This window comes from Tinamus guttatus, unplaced genomic scaffold, assembly GCF_059628265.1.
Source record: "Tinamus guttatus ecotype Peru unplaced genomic scaffold, ASM5962826v1 Tinamus_guttatus_pri_ptg000246l, whole genome shotgun sequence".
In the NCBI taxonomy this organism is placed as follows: domain Eukaryota; kingdom Metazoa; phylum Chordata; class Aves; order Tinamiformes; family Tinamidae; genus Tinamus; species Tinamus guttatus.
Genome location: NW_028288780.1, coordinates 4,750,037 through 4,765,857, shown reverse-complemented (window position 1 = coordinate 4,765,857; position 15,821 = coordinate 4,750,037). Strand labels below are relative to the sequence as shown.

Sequence of the window (15,821 nt, the reverse complement as noted above, 5' to 3'; positions counted from 1 at the left end):
CTTACATGTTTGCAGGCAATTCCACCTGAAGTTACATCAGAAAAGAGGAGGAATTAATCCTAAGTGGTTTGGCACCTGTAAGACATTGTGGGTTAGAGCAACACACAACGTCTTCCAAAGCACAGTGAGGCCCTTGTGCAGCACAGACACATTTCCAGAACAATGCAAAATGCAGTAGGGATTAAACACAATTATCGAAGAATAAACTCTCTTCCCCATGCTGTTATTTTATGCCTTTTATTTTATTAATAAGAGGCAAGCTACATGTAAGGCTTCTGGGAGTTTGGAATTGGCTTCACTAAATTCCAGAATTTGAAGACTCCCGGAAGGAAGTGCTAAACTTTACACATAGATGATTTGGAAGAAGCTGGACAGAGAAGATGGAATAATCAGGGTCCTGTATAAAGTTTCTTTGCTGAGTATGAGTAAGATCGGCATATTAATTTTTGCCTACCACTAATTGATTCTATGGAATTTGAGCTTCTTGGTTACATGGAACACTTAAGCATTGCATAGGTATGTGGCAGTTGCCTATACCTAAATACGTAATTTCTCCCTCTTCATTTCTTGATGTCTATGTGACAGCAAAAATCCCCAACTAATGTAATCAGAACAAGTTAAAATTCCACCAGACAAGGATATGGTTCAAGATATTTACTTACATAAGGTCCTCTAACAAAATTACAGTATCACATACAAAAGAGAAGCAAATAGGAACAGACTTATTATCCATTGGTTATCAGTCAGAGGACCTCATAATATTCTAGCTCTACTGACAATATCAAAAGCCCAAGTACTGCCTCAGATGCCGATGCCACCTTTGAGAAACATCCAAGATTTTACTACTTAATGACAAGCTAATGGCAATCTTCTACACCTTTAGTGTAAAACCATAGGCAGGAAAAAGGATGGGTGGCCAGGATATAAGAGTGAATATTATAAGGGTGGCTTTGCTGTCAAAAATTAGACCTACTGCCAAGACCTTTAAGATCTATCACTGTGCTGTGTTTGGGAACAAGAATTCATACGGCCACACAGAGTGACTTACTGTCAGCCTCCCTTCATCTAGAAAATCAGGAAAAATTGTGGTGGATGTAGGTTTAATGTTGCTTAGAAAAGTATAAGCATCATAGTTTTGAAAAAGTCTCAGTAAGTTACAATTTTCACTTTACGCTCCCTCACCTACACTAAGCCTCTTGTGTTCCTTGGTGTGCAACTGGAAGTAACTAGAGATCTGTCTAACAAATCATAACATTTTCCCAACATCCTGCTGAATATTTCTGAACAGGAGAAGGATAATGCTCTTTGGAGAAGGTCTAGGAGGGCCAATAGATATTTTAGGAGTAGAGAGGAATATAAGAGCTGAAAAACAGGTTCAAATCCTAAAACAAGAAGCAAGACAAAAAGTGAACTGTGGAAGCAAGGTAAGGGACAAAGCTAAATCTGTGTGGACTAATCTGAACTAGAACTCCTCTTGTTCTGGGACTTACCTATTATGGCCCCAAATAAATTAATGATTAGGGTAGCATGAATTGTGACCTCTCATCTTCGGAAATAACAATTAAACATTATTTTTCTGATGAAATTATATTTCCCATTGCACTAGATGTAATTATATATAAATTTGAGAAGGGACCTATGTCCCAAGGACTGAATGTGTCTGTCATTTTCTGACCTTGTTACATGAGAAAGAACCCCAACTGGCTTAACCTGATGTAGCTGCCCTGAAACTGAAAAAAAGGTCCTCAGTTGCATCAGCTGTGGACTCTTTCTGAAGAAACACAGGTAATCTTGTAGAAATGTATCAGAATTATAGACATAACAGTGGTTTTTGTACTACTTTTTCTTTACTGCTTTATCATCACTCCAATTTATGATTTATTCGTATAACATGACTACAGACCTGAAAAAAAGCCTGGTCATGGCAGAAGGTACAAGATGCCAAATAGCCTTCTAAAATAAATACACTTTTCGGGACATCAAATAGCCTGTTGTCCCCTGGCCTCCTTTGGGGGAACACTTCTGTTGACATAAAGTACATATTTGTGGCAGGTGAACATTTGTTTTCATAAAAACCCTGAACTAAACTCTGCTGACCATACTATTTAGCAAGTAACTATCCACTATTTGCTTAAGCAGTCCATATATTGCATCAAAAGACAGATGATCAAATGCGGAAAAAATATCAGCAGCTCTGCCACGTACAGCTGCTGAGACCATTGAATTCAAGGGCTTTAAAATAGCTTGCTTAAGAGATATTCTGGAGACGGGTGACAGACAGTTTCAGAGCATAGCATGTATGCAGGAGTTTCACAGAGCCCATAAAGATATGGAACTTGAGAAGCAAGTAATGCATTCTTATCCATATGTGAAACTTGAGCCTATCAGGGATACAGTAGTGTCTCCACTGTACCACTGGAAAAAAAAAAATTGGATGAAAGGGAAGGAGCAGCAAGCACAAATCCCACTGCCCTCCCCAGTGTAACACACACCCTGCAAAGGCACAGGAACTTCTGTTGGAAACACCCTCGCTATCACGTCTCTACAGTCTATACCAACAAGGTCCAATGGAAATAACAAAAGAAGTGCCCTGCTAGGAATCCCTTCTGTAACAACACTAATAGTGAACAAATTCTTTGTCATGCTTTTAAAAACAGATTGCAAATAAAAATATTATGCCTCTTACATATTTGCCATAGCTGATTTCTTACCTGGATGTCCTTCTCCTACAGACTCTGATGTGAACATGAAAGCTCCTTCATCATCCAGCGTGTGATCACATAAGCCATCCACCGGCCCATTCATGATTTTGATGCTTTTCTGATGGATTATTCAACAGCAGTTGAAGAGTTCTGACTTTAGTGCCTTCTTCTTTTAAGGGAGAAGGTTCTATAGCAGCAGAACTGCTATTGCTTTCAGTCACTACCTCTTACGCTAACTTGAATTTCAGTGTGTGAAATCAGCACGTGCTTGTAGCTGGCTATGTGTGCAGGCAGTATGCATGTGCCTTTGCTCTGTAGCCCTACCTGGTTTGATCTGTCAGGCCCTGTGTTCCTCCTATATATGGAAAAGTGAAAGTGCCTAGATAATCATGTGAGAAAAATGGGAGAGCCCATTTCCTTGCAGGGGAGTTAGTTTAACTTTGCGATGTTTCACCAATTAACTCAGCTCTTGGAAACATTTTGGATTAAAACCATGCAAGACTGGTAAAGCTAAAAATTCAAGTGAGCAAGAAATAATGCAGAAGTGCTGGTTGTTTTTCAGTCCAGCTCCTCCTTTAGTTTGACTCTCCCCTAATTCAGGGATCTATGTTGTATTTCCAACCTTTTGTTGTGTTTTAGAGAGATAGATAAAAAAATCTGTAAATGCATGTCTCCGTAAAAGGCTGGAAGAAATTTGTTCTGCATTATATGATTGTATTTTCTTTTTTCTTTTTTTATTTCTTTAAATGTAAAATTCTCTCCTGAAACATTTTCATTTTCATTCATTCTACATGCACATTTAAGCAACATCTGATAAGATCTAGTTTACGAGCAGTTTCTCATTTACACAGATCTCTCCCTTTAATCTTTGCCTTTCTTTTTCTCTGTCCTCTCTTCCTTTAGTTAAGATCCACCCTAATTCTTTTTTATATCGTCTTATATTCCACGATCATTAGAGATGCACTAACTGCCATAACTTTCAGTAAAGGTGGCTGAAAGGTCACAGATATTTTTACTGGATGAGGAGAGACGGAGGTTGATTCATTTTTGGAATACAGCTTACTTCAGCTTGAGAGAAAAAAATCAACATATTTGTACCTGGGGAACAGACATCCCATTGCAAAATCCATCAAATCCAAAGAAGCTGTTGCTCAGTTTGGCTACCGAATATTTCTTCTACAGCCAGATGGTTAGTGTCTGGAAGATACTGTTGGAGTGACAGGCATAAAAACAGGTGGCATTTTGTGGATTTACATGTCTGTAAGTTAGTGTGAAAACTCGCAAGTAAACATACCTATGAAGCAGGCTCAGAAAATACCGGGCACTACCGAACCATTACTAAAAATAGTGTAATTATTCTTAATTCATTTACACAAATCATTCTGGTATCCATTTCAGACCAAGTCATTGATCTACCAAAATCAAAGGGAAAATTTACTTTACCCCAGTAACCATTGAATCCTACTCCTTTAATCATTTATTCAGATGTGCACGTGAAGTACTGATACGTGGACCGGAACCGACAACCTACTGCTTGTTCCATAGCGCTTGCGATTTTGGCAGCAATGAAATCCTTACCACTCTTCTGTTTAGTAACAGAGCTACTTTATATCAAACTCTTGGTCAGTGTTATTTAAAAGATCACTTCTCATAACTCCTTGAAATTAAATCTCTGTATTCCTACAAATTTGTGTAAGAATTTAAGAAAATTTTCACTTTCTGCCTACATTCCTGAAAACAATAGCCAATTCCTGTGAATGTTGACCAGTAATCTGCTGTAGCATTGGCCCATCTCTATTTACCATTGACATGGAATAGGTCATTTTAAAGAACATTTTGTTGCTTTTCTACTGCACAGAAGCCAATTCACAGAAATGAACAACAAAGCACACTGGTTGCCCTTAATGCAAAATTCACAAATTAAATGCATGCTATAAGGTATAGCTTTCCTGGGAGTAAACTGTCCTCACCTCACTGACACTAAAATTCTATCCCAGTCTGAATAAATAATGCATTAACAGCACCTACAAATCTGGAATATTACAAAAAATTAAAAGGGCAAAAAGTAACTAATTATATTAACCCCAGTTAATGGATAACATTTAAAAAGACTAAATTTTTAAAGTAAAATAACACCAGTGAGAGTCATTCCTTCTTAAATGCAAATGCTTTCCTTCACAGAAGCACAGAAAGATGTGGTGGGATGGATAAAGCATCTGTGACAAAAGTTCATTTTGGACACGGAAGAGTTTTCATTCTAGTTCTACAAGTTATCCTCCAGCAAAAGCAAACAAGATTGAATATTCACAACATGAGTTCCACCCTCACTTGCTTCTGATCCCCTTATCTTGGCTTTCAACCCCACGTGAGATTTGGAAATAGGCGTTCAAATTTTTTTAAGGTGACAGGCAAAATGCAAAACCAGGCCTGTCATAATTCTGTTATTGAATGGAAATGTGCTTAAAATGCTGAAGAGTGTAATTAATTTGACACACAAGAAAACAGTTTGTAGGCCTCCTGTTTATTTTGCCTTTGCAGCTCCTCTCTTAGGACTATGTCTGGCTAGTTAAATGCACTGGTCCTACAGGCCTTTGGAAGGTCAGCTTCATTAAAATAGTGTCTCCCTTGGTAGTATTCTAGAAATGCTGCACAGCTGCATTTCACATAACTTGTGTAAAATCTCCTGCTTGAACTGTTTTCATGTGTGGTCTTACTATCAAAAACAACACATCTGCTTCATGACCACGAAGCATCCCAGTATGTTCTTTTCCCAGATATCTGTGACCGGCTCTAAATCACTCTAGGGTTAGGTAATGTTTAATTTGGGTTCTTATCCCAGACAATTTGATTTGTTAAATATTTGTAAAAAGGTAAGATTGTGCTCTACCATCATGTGTTATTAGCCCAGATCTTCTACCTATGCAAAAAAAAAAAAAAAAAAAAAAAAAAAAAAAAGATTGATAATACTATTTTTCTCTGTTATATACTACTGATAATAACTCATCTATTAATGTAATAGGCTCAGAAAATTTCTATCGACTTTGTTGTAAAATTCAGCTGTTTTGTGGATGAGCCCAAAGAAAGTCAGTTTATCTGCTAATGTCTTTATAATTCCTACAGTGTTCGTGAATGTGTGAAATATCTTTATACTACATTCTATTACGTTTAGTCAGAATATGCTTAATGGGAAAATCCCCTTGGTCAATATATCTCCTGTGCATTAAAGTGATGCAAAACATAGGAGAATCATGACATAAAAATAGCACTATCCTTCTGAATATTCCTCTAAGTATTTATTCACATCAACAGTGTTGACTCCAGCCACTCAAATAACAACATGAATAACTGCAAGAGACACCATCCCATGATTTTGCTCCTTTTAGCTCCTAGTAGTTCTGCAACTAGACTATATGGTTTTACTGCAGTCTTGAGAAAGCCCTGAAGATAACAAAGTGAAAAACATGTAACTGAGAAAAGAATTTTATGAATGGCTGCTATTAATGCTGCTGATTCTCTGGACAGATATGACTGAGAAATTGTCTTGACCCTAGACCTTTCATGACATATTCTCATCAGTTTGTTTTAGCTGCTCACCTTCTCCTTTCCTGCCTATATCTACTTTTCTACCCCATTTTCCTCCCCTCAATTTGCGTTATTTCATCTCCTTTGGCCTATTTAAATATGTCGTCCTTTCTTTTTTATTTTTTTTTTACTGCCTCTCTTTTTTTCTAACTTTTTACTGCCTCTCTTTTTTTCTAACTTTTTACGGCTTTCACTGGAAGCCGTATAGATTTGGACTTATTCGCTCTTACTGTTTTGGTTAACTCTTAGCAACCTATTTTAGGAAAAGAAGAGAAGTCATGAAAACACTCCTGAGAGCTTCTAAATAGTTAGAATCACAGTCTTAGAAAACCATTGCTTAAATTAAGTAATTTGCTCCCTGACCACAACTTTCAAATGGAAAGGAAAATGGCTCAATTTGTAAAGATCACACATTTACATAATAAAACATAAAAAATCCATTATCATTAAAGGACCCAGATTCATGCTCAACTTTAACAACAGAGAGAAATACTTCATGCATACAAATAACACACATAGGGAAGTGTTTTTCTAAATGAGTCTGTTTTTTCCTCTCATTCACATTATCAGATATGATTATACTAAAGCTAATGGTTTAGCAGGCAGCTAACAGTTTAAGTTTTTATCCTGGTAATTATTCTCAATTTACAAAATAATGCAAGACATTCATTCCTGATTGATGCCTATGGAAGGAAAAGATTCGTCCAAGTGTTTTCAAAAAAAAATGTAAAGTTAATACTCATTTTATTTGTGCTATTTATTAATAGTTCATGCAATATAAATGTGTTTTCAAGGATTTACTGCAGTTGATCCTTTGCCTGATATTGTAAATATGAAATTATATTCCCTCACAGGGACATCTTTGAGGGTTTTTTGATCTGTTTGATCTGATTTAGTCTGCATACTTGTTTTGGGGAAGGTTGCAGAGGGAGATTATTCTGTCTTGTTTTATCGTTACCGTAAGTTATTGTAAGGAAGGTTTGTTTCATTGGGTTTCTTTTGCATAAAGCCTGACAAGCCTGGTCAGAGCAATAGAGGTTGAATATGAGGAACACAACACAAAACTCCCACCTGTTGCAGAATACTCAGCTCTATCTATCATTACCTGAAAATCTAAGTGGCTCAAGGCCTCTCAGTCATGCAGGTGTAGAATTTCACTGGCTCATAGACATTCATAGCAAAGTCCAATATTATGGGACAGAAAAACAGATTCTGATCATAGAAGGAAAGGGGGCAGCAATGAGTGTTAATCTTCTTTATTAATCTTCTTCATTAACATGATGAGTGTTAATCTTCTATCACCCATCATTCCTCCTTTCATGTAATCTTTCTCCTTTTCTAGAATACAGAGCCTCTTGCAATCCCTGCATGCTACCATGAGCAATTCAGCTATTTCATCCCTGAGTTTTCTTACAACTTTCTGGATGAATGCAAATTTCAATCACAATAATTTCTTAATGCTCATTTTATCTAACTTACTCAACAGTTACTTCAGCTTCAGAGAGAGCCTCTGGTGAGTCTGCCATCTGCTTTATCTTCCACTCCTCCAATTGTCTTTCAGATTCTTCCAATATGAACATCAAAGAAAATAATTCCTTTTGTTCCTCCTCTACATGCTTGTCCATTTTGCAGCTCTTTGACCTCAGCTTCTCTATTCCACAGACATCATGGAATCACGAAACAGTTGAGGCTGAAAGGTCCCTAGCCAAGCCCCTGCTCAAAGCAGGAGCAACTCAGGTTGCTAAGGCAGGGCCTTGTACGTGAAATAATCACTTCAAGCTGCTTCTTAGGATACAGTTGAAGAATATAATATATATACACTTTATATAATGCCTAAAATAATGAGACTAAAATACTTTTAAGACCACATCTTCCTTTCATTAAAGTCAACAGTAGTCAATACTACTGTTCCTGTTCAATACCTGTTTCACAGGGAACAGTTTTTCCTTTGAACTGGAAACCAGCATGGAATTCAATACTATTTTTCTACTTTTTTTATTTTTTAGCTGATCATATTTAAACCATCCCTGTGATCATTGCCCAAGGCTCTGGTATTAACAGATAAATGTCTGTTTACAAAGACATGTATTATTAATTCACTATAGATGGATACCTCTATAGGGGCATAGGGAATAATTTCATGCACAATAAAGATAAATTAAAAAATTGTCTGTGTTTTCTAATCAGTCTTCATCAATTAGAACTGGTATACCATAAGCAAATACTTTTTAATTTTGTTGCTTCCTATAGAAAATGTTAAACAATCCTGATATAAATTTAGGTATGCCTTTAATCCTTGTCTGTTTTTCCCATTCAGGTTGCAAACTTTAAACACCAATGTACTAGCATTTGCTTGTATAGTGCCCTATTACAATAGAATCATAAACTCTCTGGGTCCTCCAGAAATGATAAGGAAGTGGATGACAGAGTAGAGCCATATTCCATCTTTGCCTCAAACAGCAAAAGGCTTTTCTTTAGTAAAAGTAACAGTGTGTAACTTACATAGCTTTAGAATTTAGCTAATGATATTTATTTTCATAAATTACCCATTCATTGATTAAATTATGCCTTGAATTGAAATGGAAAAGTCTTTGATTAGAAATGTCTCCCTTTAACCTTAAAGCAAATCCACATGACACCCCTGGATGTCTCTTCCATTCCCATATTACAAGGGGTGTGATAACACCTAAGATATTCATACACCCACAGTTCCTTGCTGAGGAATATTTAGGACTCCTTCCTGTTAAATGATAGGTCTGTTCGTCTGTGCAAACTATACCATTATGAACAAACTAAGTTCCAGTACAGCCACAGATCTATAAATCAATTTGGCAGTTTCCTAGCAGCTTGGGATCTTCTGCATTCACGTAGCTTGTGACATTATTAGTGTACAGACTTTCTCAGTGCCTTAGGAAACAGTCTTTTCCTAAGAGAGCTTTTGCTGCAGTGGTTTGTAGATCTTTACAATACAGGTGGTCTTTAGACTTTGAAACAAATATTGACTCTAGTACATGAAGTCAGGTTTCAGAAGCCTATCTGCAGGAACACAGTTGTGGAATCTGCAAGTTCTGGCTTCCTGACAAGGGACATTAGGTTAAATTCAGACACTTTGGACTTTTACAAGATAGAGAAAGCCGGAAGACTTTTCTTTCTTGAGGTGTAGGACTATAATTTCTTGTCTTAACCATTCAGTGATCAGAAACCTTCATATAAGCCTGCATTGTGTAGGGGAAACTAATCAATATTTACAGAGATACCTCATTTATTTTCCCAGTGAAATTACTTAGAGGCTTCATTCATCTGCATGATGTAAGCAAGCACATCTATTTGCACAAACAATTTTTGAATGCTTTATACATATATGGCTTGTTTCACAAGCAGTACTGTGAACAGTGCTCGAAAAGCTGGATTTGCTAATCACATTCTATTCTGACGTGAGTGACGTACAGGGTACTTCATGTTAACAAAATTCCAGGGAGGCAATTTTAAACCTCTCTTGCAGGTCTGAATAACTTAAAGAGAAAATCTCTTAATCTTTAAAAAGTCTGGACTTACTTAGACTAGTTGTTTGGAATTTAAAAAATACTTATGATGATTAGATCCTAAGAGAATCTAATGACATTTTTAATAGCATTTTCTACATAATTTTCTCTCTTTTTCTTCAGCCTCTTAGAAGAAAAGACTCCTCATCTAGTCTACACAAATCTCTGACATTATGGATTTGCTACAAAACAGCCCTTCATATTCCAATAGGGCACATTATGGAATGTTTCAATGAGATATTTGATAGTGTGTTACATGAGAGATTTGGTATTTCACGGAAACATCAGCAGAGGTCTGGAAGGCATTTCAAATACAGTAGTACTCTAAAAGGGCTTCTCTGGATAAATTATTGGAAAAAATTATAGTGTTTCTACTTGTTTAATTCATAGTAGCAAGATTTTTAAGCAGCAACAAACACTCTAAATTTTGCAGCTTTGAGTAAAATTCCCATCTCATTTTAGAGAAATGAATGAAGTAAGTTTGTTCACTGGGTCTGGTATTTAACACACAGTAGATTTTTACATTCATTTTGCATGACTTAAAAATGACTGCACAGTGCAGTGAAGTCCAGATTAAAGTCTACATTTCTATCTGAAGAAAAAGATATAATGAATATCTTGCAACAGTGTTATTCATTATTCATAGCCATGGATTATTCACAGCCTTTTTGGAAATGTTCCTACCATTACTGCTGCAGAGCCCAGGGAAGGTTGCCATTCAAGTGGCAATTTCAAATACTTAACCTTGACAAATATACTGGCAAACAACAATTATCATTATCTTCCATTTATATTGGAAAGATTTCATTACCACTAGGTGTTTAGCAGTTTCAAATCATCATTTCTGAAATAAAACACAGACACAATATTCTTAGATGTCTGCTTAACCAGAGGACATTAGATAATGCATGAAGGTACATAGCATCAATGCTAGGGCATAAATGGTACTAAGCAAAAATACCTATAGTAACCACAGTTCTCCATGATTTCAAAGAAAAGGCTGACACAGGCTCCTGAATTCAGTTAGCAACCTGGTATCCAGAGAAAACTCTGGGAAATGTCAGCAAAAACAAACTGTGCAGGTGAAGATATTGCCCCCTCTCTATCTTTGTTTTTGCTTCATTTTCCAAAAATGATTAAAATCATTAGACTAAGACTTGATTCATAAACAACTAAAAGCAAACAAAAAGTTTTAAAAGCACTTTACAAACAGTTTTCCATATGCATGAATATACATATATAGGTACACACTCTTTTTCTACAGTGTGTATAAAAATTCATGGGGAATCTATTCCTATTACTTTCCCCACTTCTAAACAAGTGTTTTGTCATCACAGGCTTCTTGAAAGCACTTAAAGCACTGCCTGAACACCACCTACATCATGATGATGCCTTGAAATGAGATGAAGGAGTTGTTGTTTAGAATAATTAGGCTTTGAACATTTACAGTATCATGGAATCTGTAAAATTATTGTCATAAATTTTCATATGTATTCTGCTGAGTACACAACCAAGTCATGTTCTCTTTGTTATTAAAACAGAATGTTTATCGAGAGAAAGAAATGCAAGTAACGGCATTGCAAAAGTGGGAAAAAAAAGTCATATGCGGGATTATAGACGTTTAACAAATATAAAAAAATAGAAAGAAATGAGACAATCTTTTAATGATCCTTCTAAATTAATTAGCAATAAGAACATATGTATCTAGTGATTTTCCTTTCCTCGTGTTCTTGGTATTTCTGCTATTGATGGATAATTGGCTTTCTACTGGAAAATACGGAAGAGCCACCAAAGACTGCTATACTAACAAACATGCTTCTGCTAGAAGTAGATATATAAAAACTTTGTCTCTGCTGTGAAGGCAAATTTCTACTCTTCTACTGCCGAACAGCATTAGGTCTATAAAAGAGCTAAGTTGAATTAGCGAGGTATAATGATACTTCTGGCTACCAGCAACGGGAACACTTTTAGGAAGGAGAAATTTCAGGACCAAGGATTTCACACCTCTCTTATGAAACATGTGAAAAGGTCAAAAAACAACAAAACCAAACTTGAATATGATCTGATAATGTTTGCAATATGAATGAAGACTGCAAACTTCAGAGTTTGGCTCTTATGAACTAAGTTTGAAAATTTTCCATTTCTGCAATGCAGAGTATTCAAGTTAGACTCATTGCAAAAAAAAAAAAACCCACATTACTCCAGGAAATGTAGCAATGATGCTAAGTTAGCTTCCTCAAGAAGGAACCTCCCATTTCCATTCTATAAAGGGAAACTCTCAGAAGTCTGCAGCTATACTAGACAGGAAGGAGAAGGAAATAACTATAGCAGCTGTTCTCTTTGCATCCTGAACCCTACTGCATCTGGGTAGGGTATTTGTTTATCTCCTTCTACTTCCAGTCATATTTTCTTATCTCTTGGCTTTTTCTTTTTATCTTCTTCAATTGTTCCTATTAATGAATTTTTACTATGAATGTCTTAGTGTCCTAAATTGATACCTATCATTTATTCTTTGTTTCACGGGTAAGTGGTTGTTTCCTTTTCCTGAGATTGACACTGGGCTTCTGCTATTTCTTCTTTCTTACATGCACAATTCAAGTTGCTTGAACAGACTTCACAATGCCATGACCAGAACTGTTCCTATCGATTTTACAATAAAAAGAAGTATTTGGCTCATATGTATTAGAAGGTACGGAAAATTCAAACCAGAGAGTCTTCCTCCTCAGAAATACGTTTGTATTTTGACAGCTATTATTCTGAAGTCGAAGCTTGTATTTTCTGCTTTTGAAAATAAATTTTGAAATTGGCATCCATCATAAACCAGCATTATTAAAGGTCTTCTCCAGCCATAATGATTCTATGATTATTCTAAGATAGCCTATCTTTTTTATGCCTTTAGAAATCTTAGTTTATGAGAGTACTAATGCTATGTCTACAACTGCAGTTCATTACTAACCACTTGCCACTTACTACCAATAGCTTAGCATCCCAACAGCAAAGGTCAGAAGATAAGACATTTGGCGATTTTGGCATTGCCAGTCAGTTCTGTTTAGTTACCTGTCTGCTTCTGCAATACCCCCAAAAACTGTTGCTGGGATTCTCTAAGTCTTTAGAAGCAAGGTGACTGCAAGGTGACACAGTGACTGCCATGTGTAATCATTTTTTAGTCACATACCCACACATTCCCACATAGCTGGCATGAATGTTTTCCCAGGACTCAAGCAGGAGTACCGCCAGTAAGTTCCTTATGCACACAGAGAAAGCTAGAATATGAAATTCATTTCCAAATTTTTAATTTGCAAATATTTGAATCTATTCAAAACTGAAGGCTTAATCTGGGCAATGTTTATATTGTTGAAATAATTTAAACAATAACATTTTATTTTACTAAATTGCACTAATTTATTTATCCTTCTCAAAAAAAAATTCTAGTCAATATAGTTTTTTTTTTAAGTGTGAAAAATATCAATAGTATATTACTTCCAGCTGCAAGAACTTTTACACATTTAGGTAGCAACTTGCTTGTAGTCACGGAATAGCGAAACAAGAGCTGTAGCTGCTGAAACAGACGTTTGAAGAAATACAGTAAAGAAGAAAAGGAAAACTGTCTTGACAATACTGTATTTTGTGTCATGAGTCAGGCTAAGTATATAGGAATATGAAAGTCTGGCTGTACTCCTGTGATCTTCTGTGCCAAGTAAAGCTTGGGTGAATTCTCAGACAGATTCTTATTGCACATAACTATACTAAGTTTCCATAGGACAGTGTTGGGAAAAAAAAAAGTTGGAATAGTCAGAAGACTCAAATGGAGCTAGCAAAAACCTAGTTTTGACCAATGGTGAAAACTTCTACCCTAAATATCCTATATTAAGAGATCATTGCCCAGAAAAACTGGGGAGATAACAGTGTTGCAGTGTTCCAGATGACTGATCACAATTCTTGTTGAGAAACTTTCTTAAATACATTTTAAATACAACTAAAAGCAGTCACACTTAGCTGAAGCCTAAGTGAGAAAAAGAATAGCAATGGTGCACCTTTTAATGTAGGCTCAGATACATATGCTCACTGAAAAAAATGTTTAAGAACAGCTGCCTCAGAACTTCATAGGAGTCCCAGCCCTGGAAATTTTCAGCTGTCAGTGCCTAGGGGTAACTTTTCAGTGTAGCTAGGTTTACAATGAAACAAACAACAGATCTAGTTTCCAGGGTAACAACTATCAGCTAAATAAATAGCATTTTTTAAACTTATCTACTACACACATCAGCAGCAAAACCAAAATCACTTAAGATAATGAACCAAAGACAGGTGTGTCTGCATTCAGCCAGTTATTTCTGCAAGAAAGTCCATTCAGGAGGTGGGGTAGAAAAGAAGCAGAATGATTGGAGAAGCCCACAACACTCCCAGGAATGTGACTTGAACCTGAGCAAAGGGGAGCTGCACTGCCCCTCTGCTGCAGTGGGCATGATTTGTTACTGGGTTCCTCTCCCCCACCCTCCCTGCAACAATTAATCTCTTTTTTATTTCTGCAGCATTTTTCCCAACATGTAGTTGGAGTCAATCAACCATATTTTAAAACTAAAAATATCAGAAGTTTAATAAATCCAAAATGAGGTCTCAGAGGTAGAACTCGTGTATACAGAGCCAGTCCTATTACTATCGATTTCAACAAGAGCTCTTTCAGCAGCTTCAGTGAGAACCAAATTGAAATCCTTAAGCTATTTCCTCAGTACACCAGAAATATTTTTTTTTAAAAAAAAAAGTTTGAAGCAAAAACTAAGAACAACAAAAGCAACTGCATTACAGAGCTGAAGAAAATGGTTCAGTTTATTATGAAAAGCCAAACAAAATATGTGATCAAGTTCAGACACCCGTCATCCTCCTCCCACAGGAAAGGCTGTTATCTTTATCTGGAATCTGCTAGACCACATCTAAATTAGAGAAAGCACTAATTAAAATAATCTTTTTGTCCAGAAAACAACCTGCTGAATTCAAACCACCAAATTAAAATAATGTATTTTTCCCAACAATTTTCTCAAGATTATGGGGAAAAAGTCCTCTAGAGTAGCCGCTCCTGTTGTTCTAGATCTAGAAATGACTATAAGTAAAAAATGATAAAATATCCTTTAAGAGTTTGTTAAAAAACATTCCCAAACTTTCTATATAAGCTTAGCCTAGGAAGAGTGACAATTCAGAGAAAATTGGTATGACATTCCTAATAATTGATTTTTTTATATATAAATCAAGTCTAAGCTTAAAATAGACCAGACACAAAAAAAGGGGCAAGAGCAGGCTTGATTTTTAGTGAAACTAAACTCTGTGTACCAGCAAGAAGCAATTGGTAAACCTTCTCTATCGGTTACACTTTCTGCCTGAAAGGATTTACTTTCCATGAATAAAACAACCATGCTTAGTATTTATTATAAATCAGTTCAATAAAAGGACTTTATCTTACCCCCAATGAATTCATGACCAAACAGTCAAAACACTAACGTTAAAAACTGATGCTCTGGAGTTCCTTTTTAAAACGGCTATAGGTTTTGGGTGCCCTAAAACTACAGATAAGATGGAAGCACTTTGCCTCTCTATAAAAGGCCATAACAGAAATAGTTTTTCAGTATTTAGCATCTTCTAAAATAACTTAGCTCAAAGAAAACAGCATAAATCACTCTAGCGTGACAGTAACTATGCTTTTTAAAAACAATTAAATGAGGGACAAGTCAACTGAGATGCAAATCCACAGCATTTAAGTTGGATATTTAGCCAAGAACTCTCCCATTCCGTGAATCAGAATCTCCTTCTTAAGACTTTTGCTTCATTGTGACAGTTCAGCTAAATGGCACATTTATCTTACATTTCTCCAAACACTATTAGTCAAATAATATCTATATAAACATATAAACAAAATAAATTCTTCCATCATAGGGAGTGAAACAAATATGCAAGATTGCTTGAGGGTTTATAATGATAATATCAGAAAAACAATAAACAAACCACC

At 36.0% G+C, this 15,821-nt stretch overlaps 1 protein-coding gene across 2 annotated transcripts in view; it reads right to left on the bottom strand.

Moving 5' to 3' along the window:
* Positions 1–15,821, bottom strand: part of MAT1A (methionine adenosyltransferase 1A) — a 133,965-nt gene that overhangs the window by 13,656 nt on the left and 104,488 nt on the right. The window contains exon 2 of one of the 2 annotated variants that reach the window (XM_088526375.1): positions 2,712–2,820. In XM_088526375.1, coding sequence (XP_088382501.1) covers positions 2,712–2,805 — 94 coding nt within the window. In that variant the 5' untranslated portion in view covers positions 2,806–2,820. Of the gene's footprint in view, positions 1–2,711; positions 3,053–15,821 lie in introns of those variants that run through there. The other variant, XM_010216937.2, reaches the window with a different exon arrangement.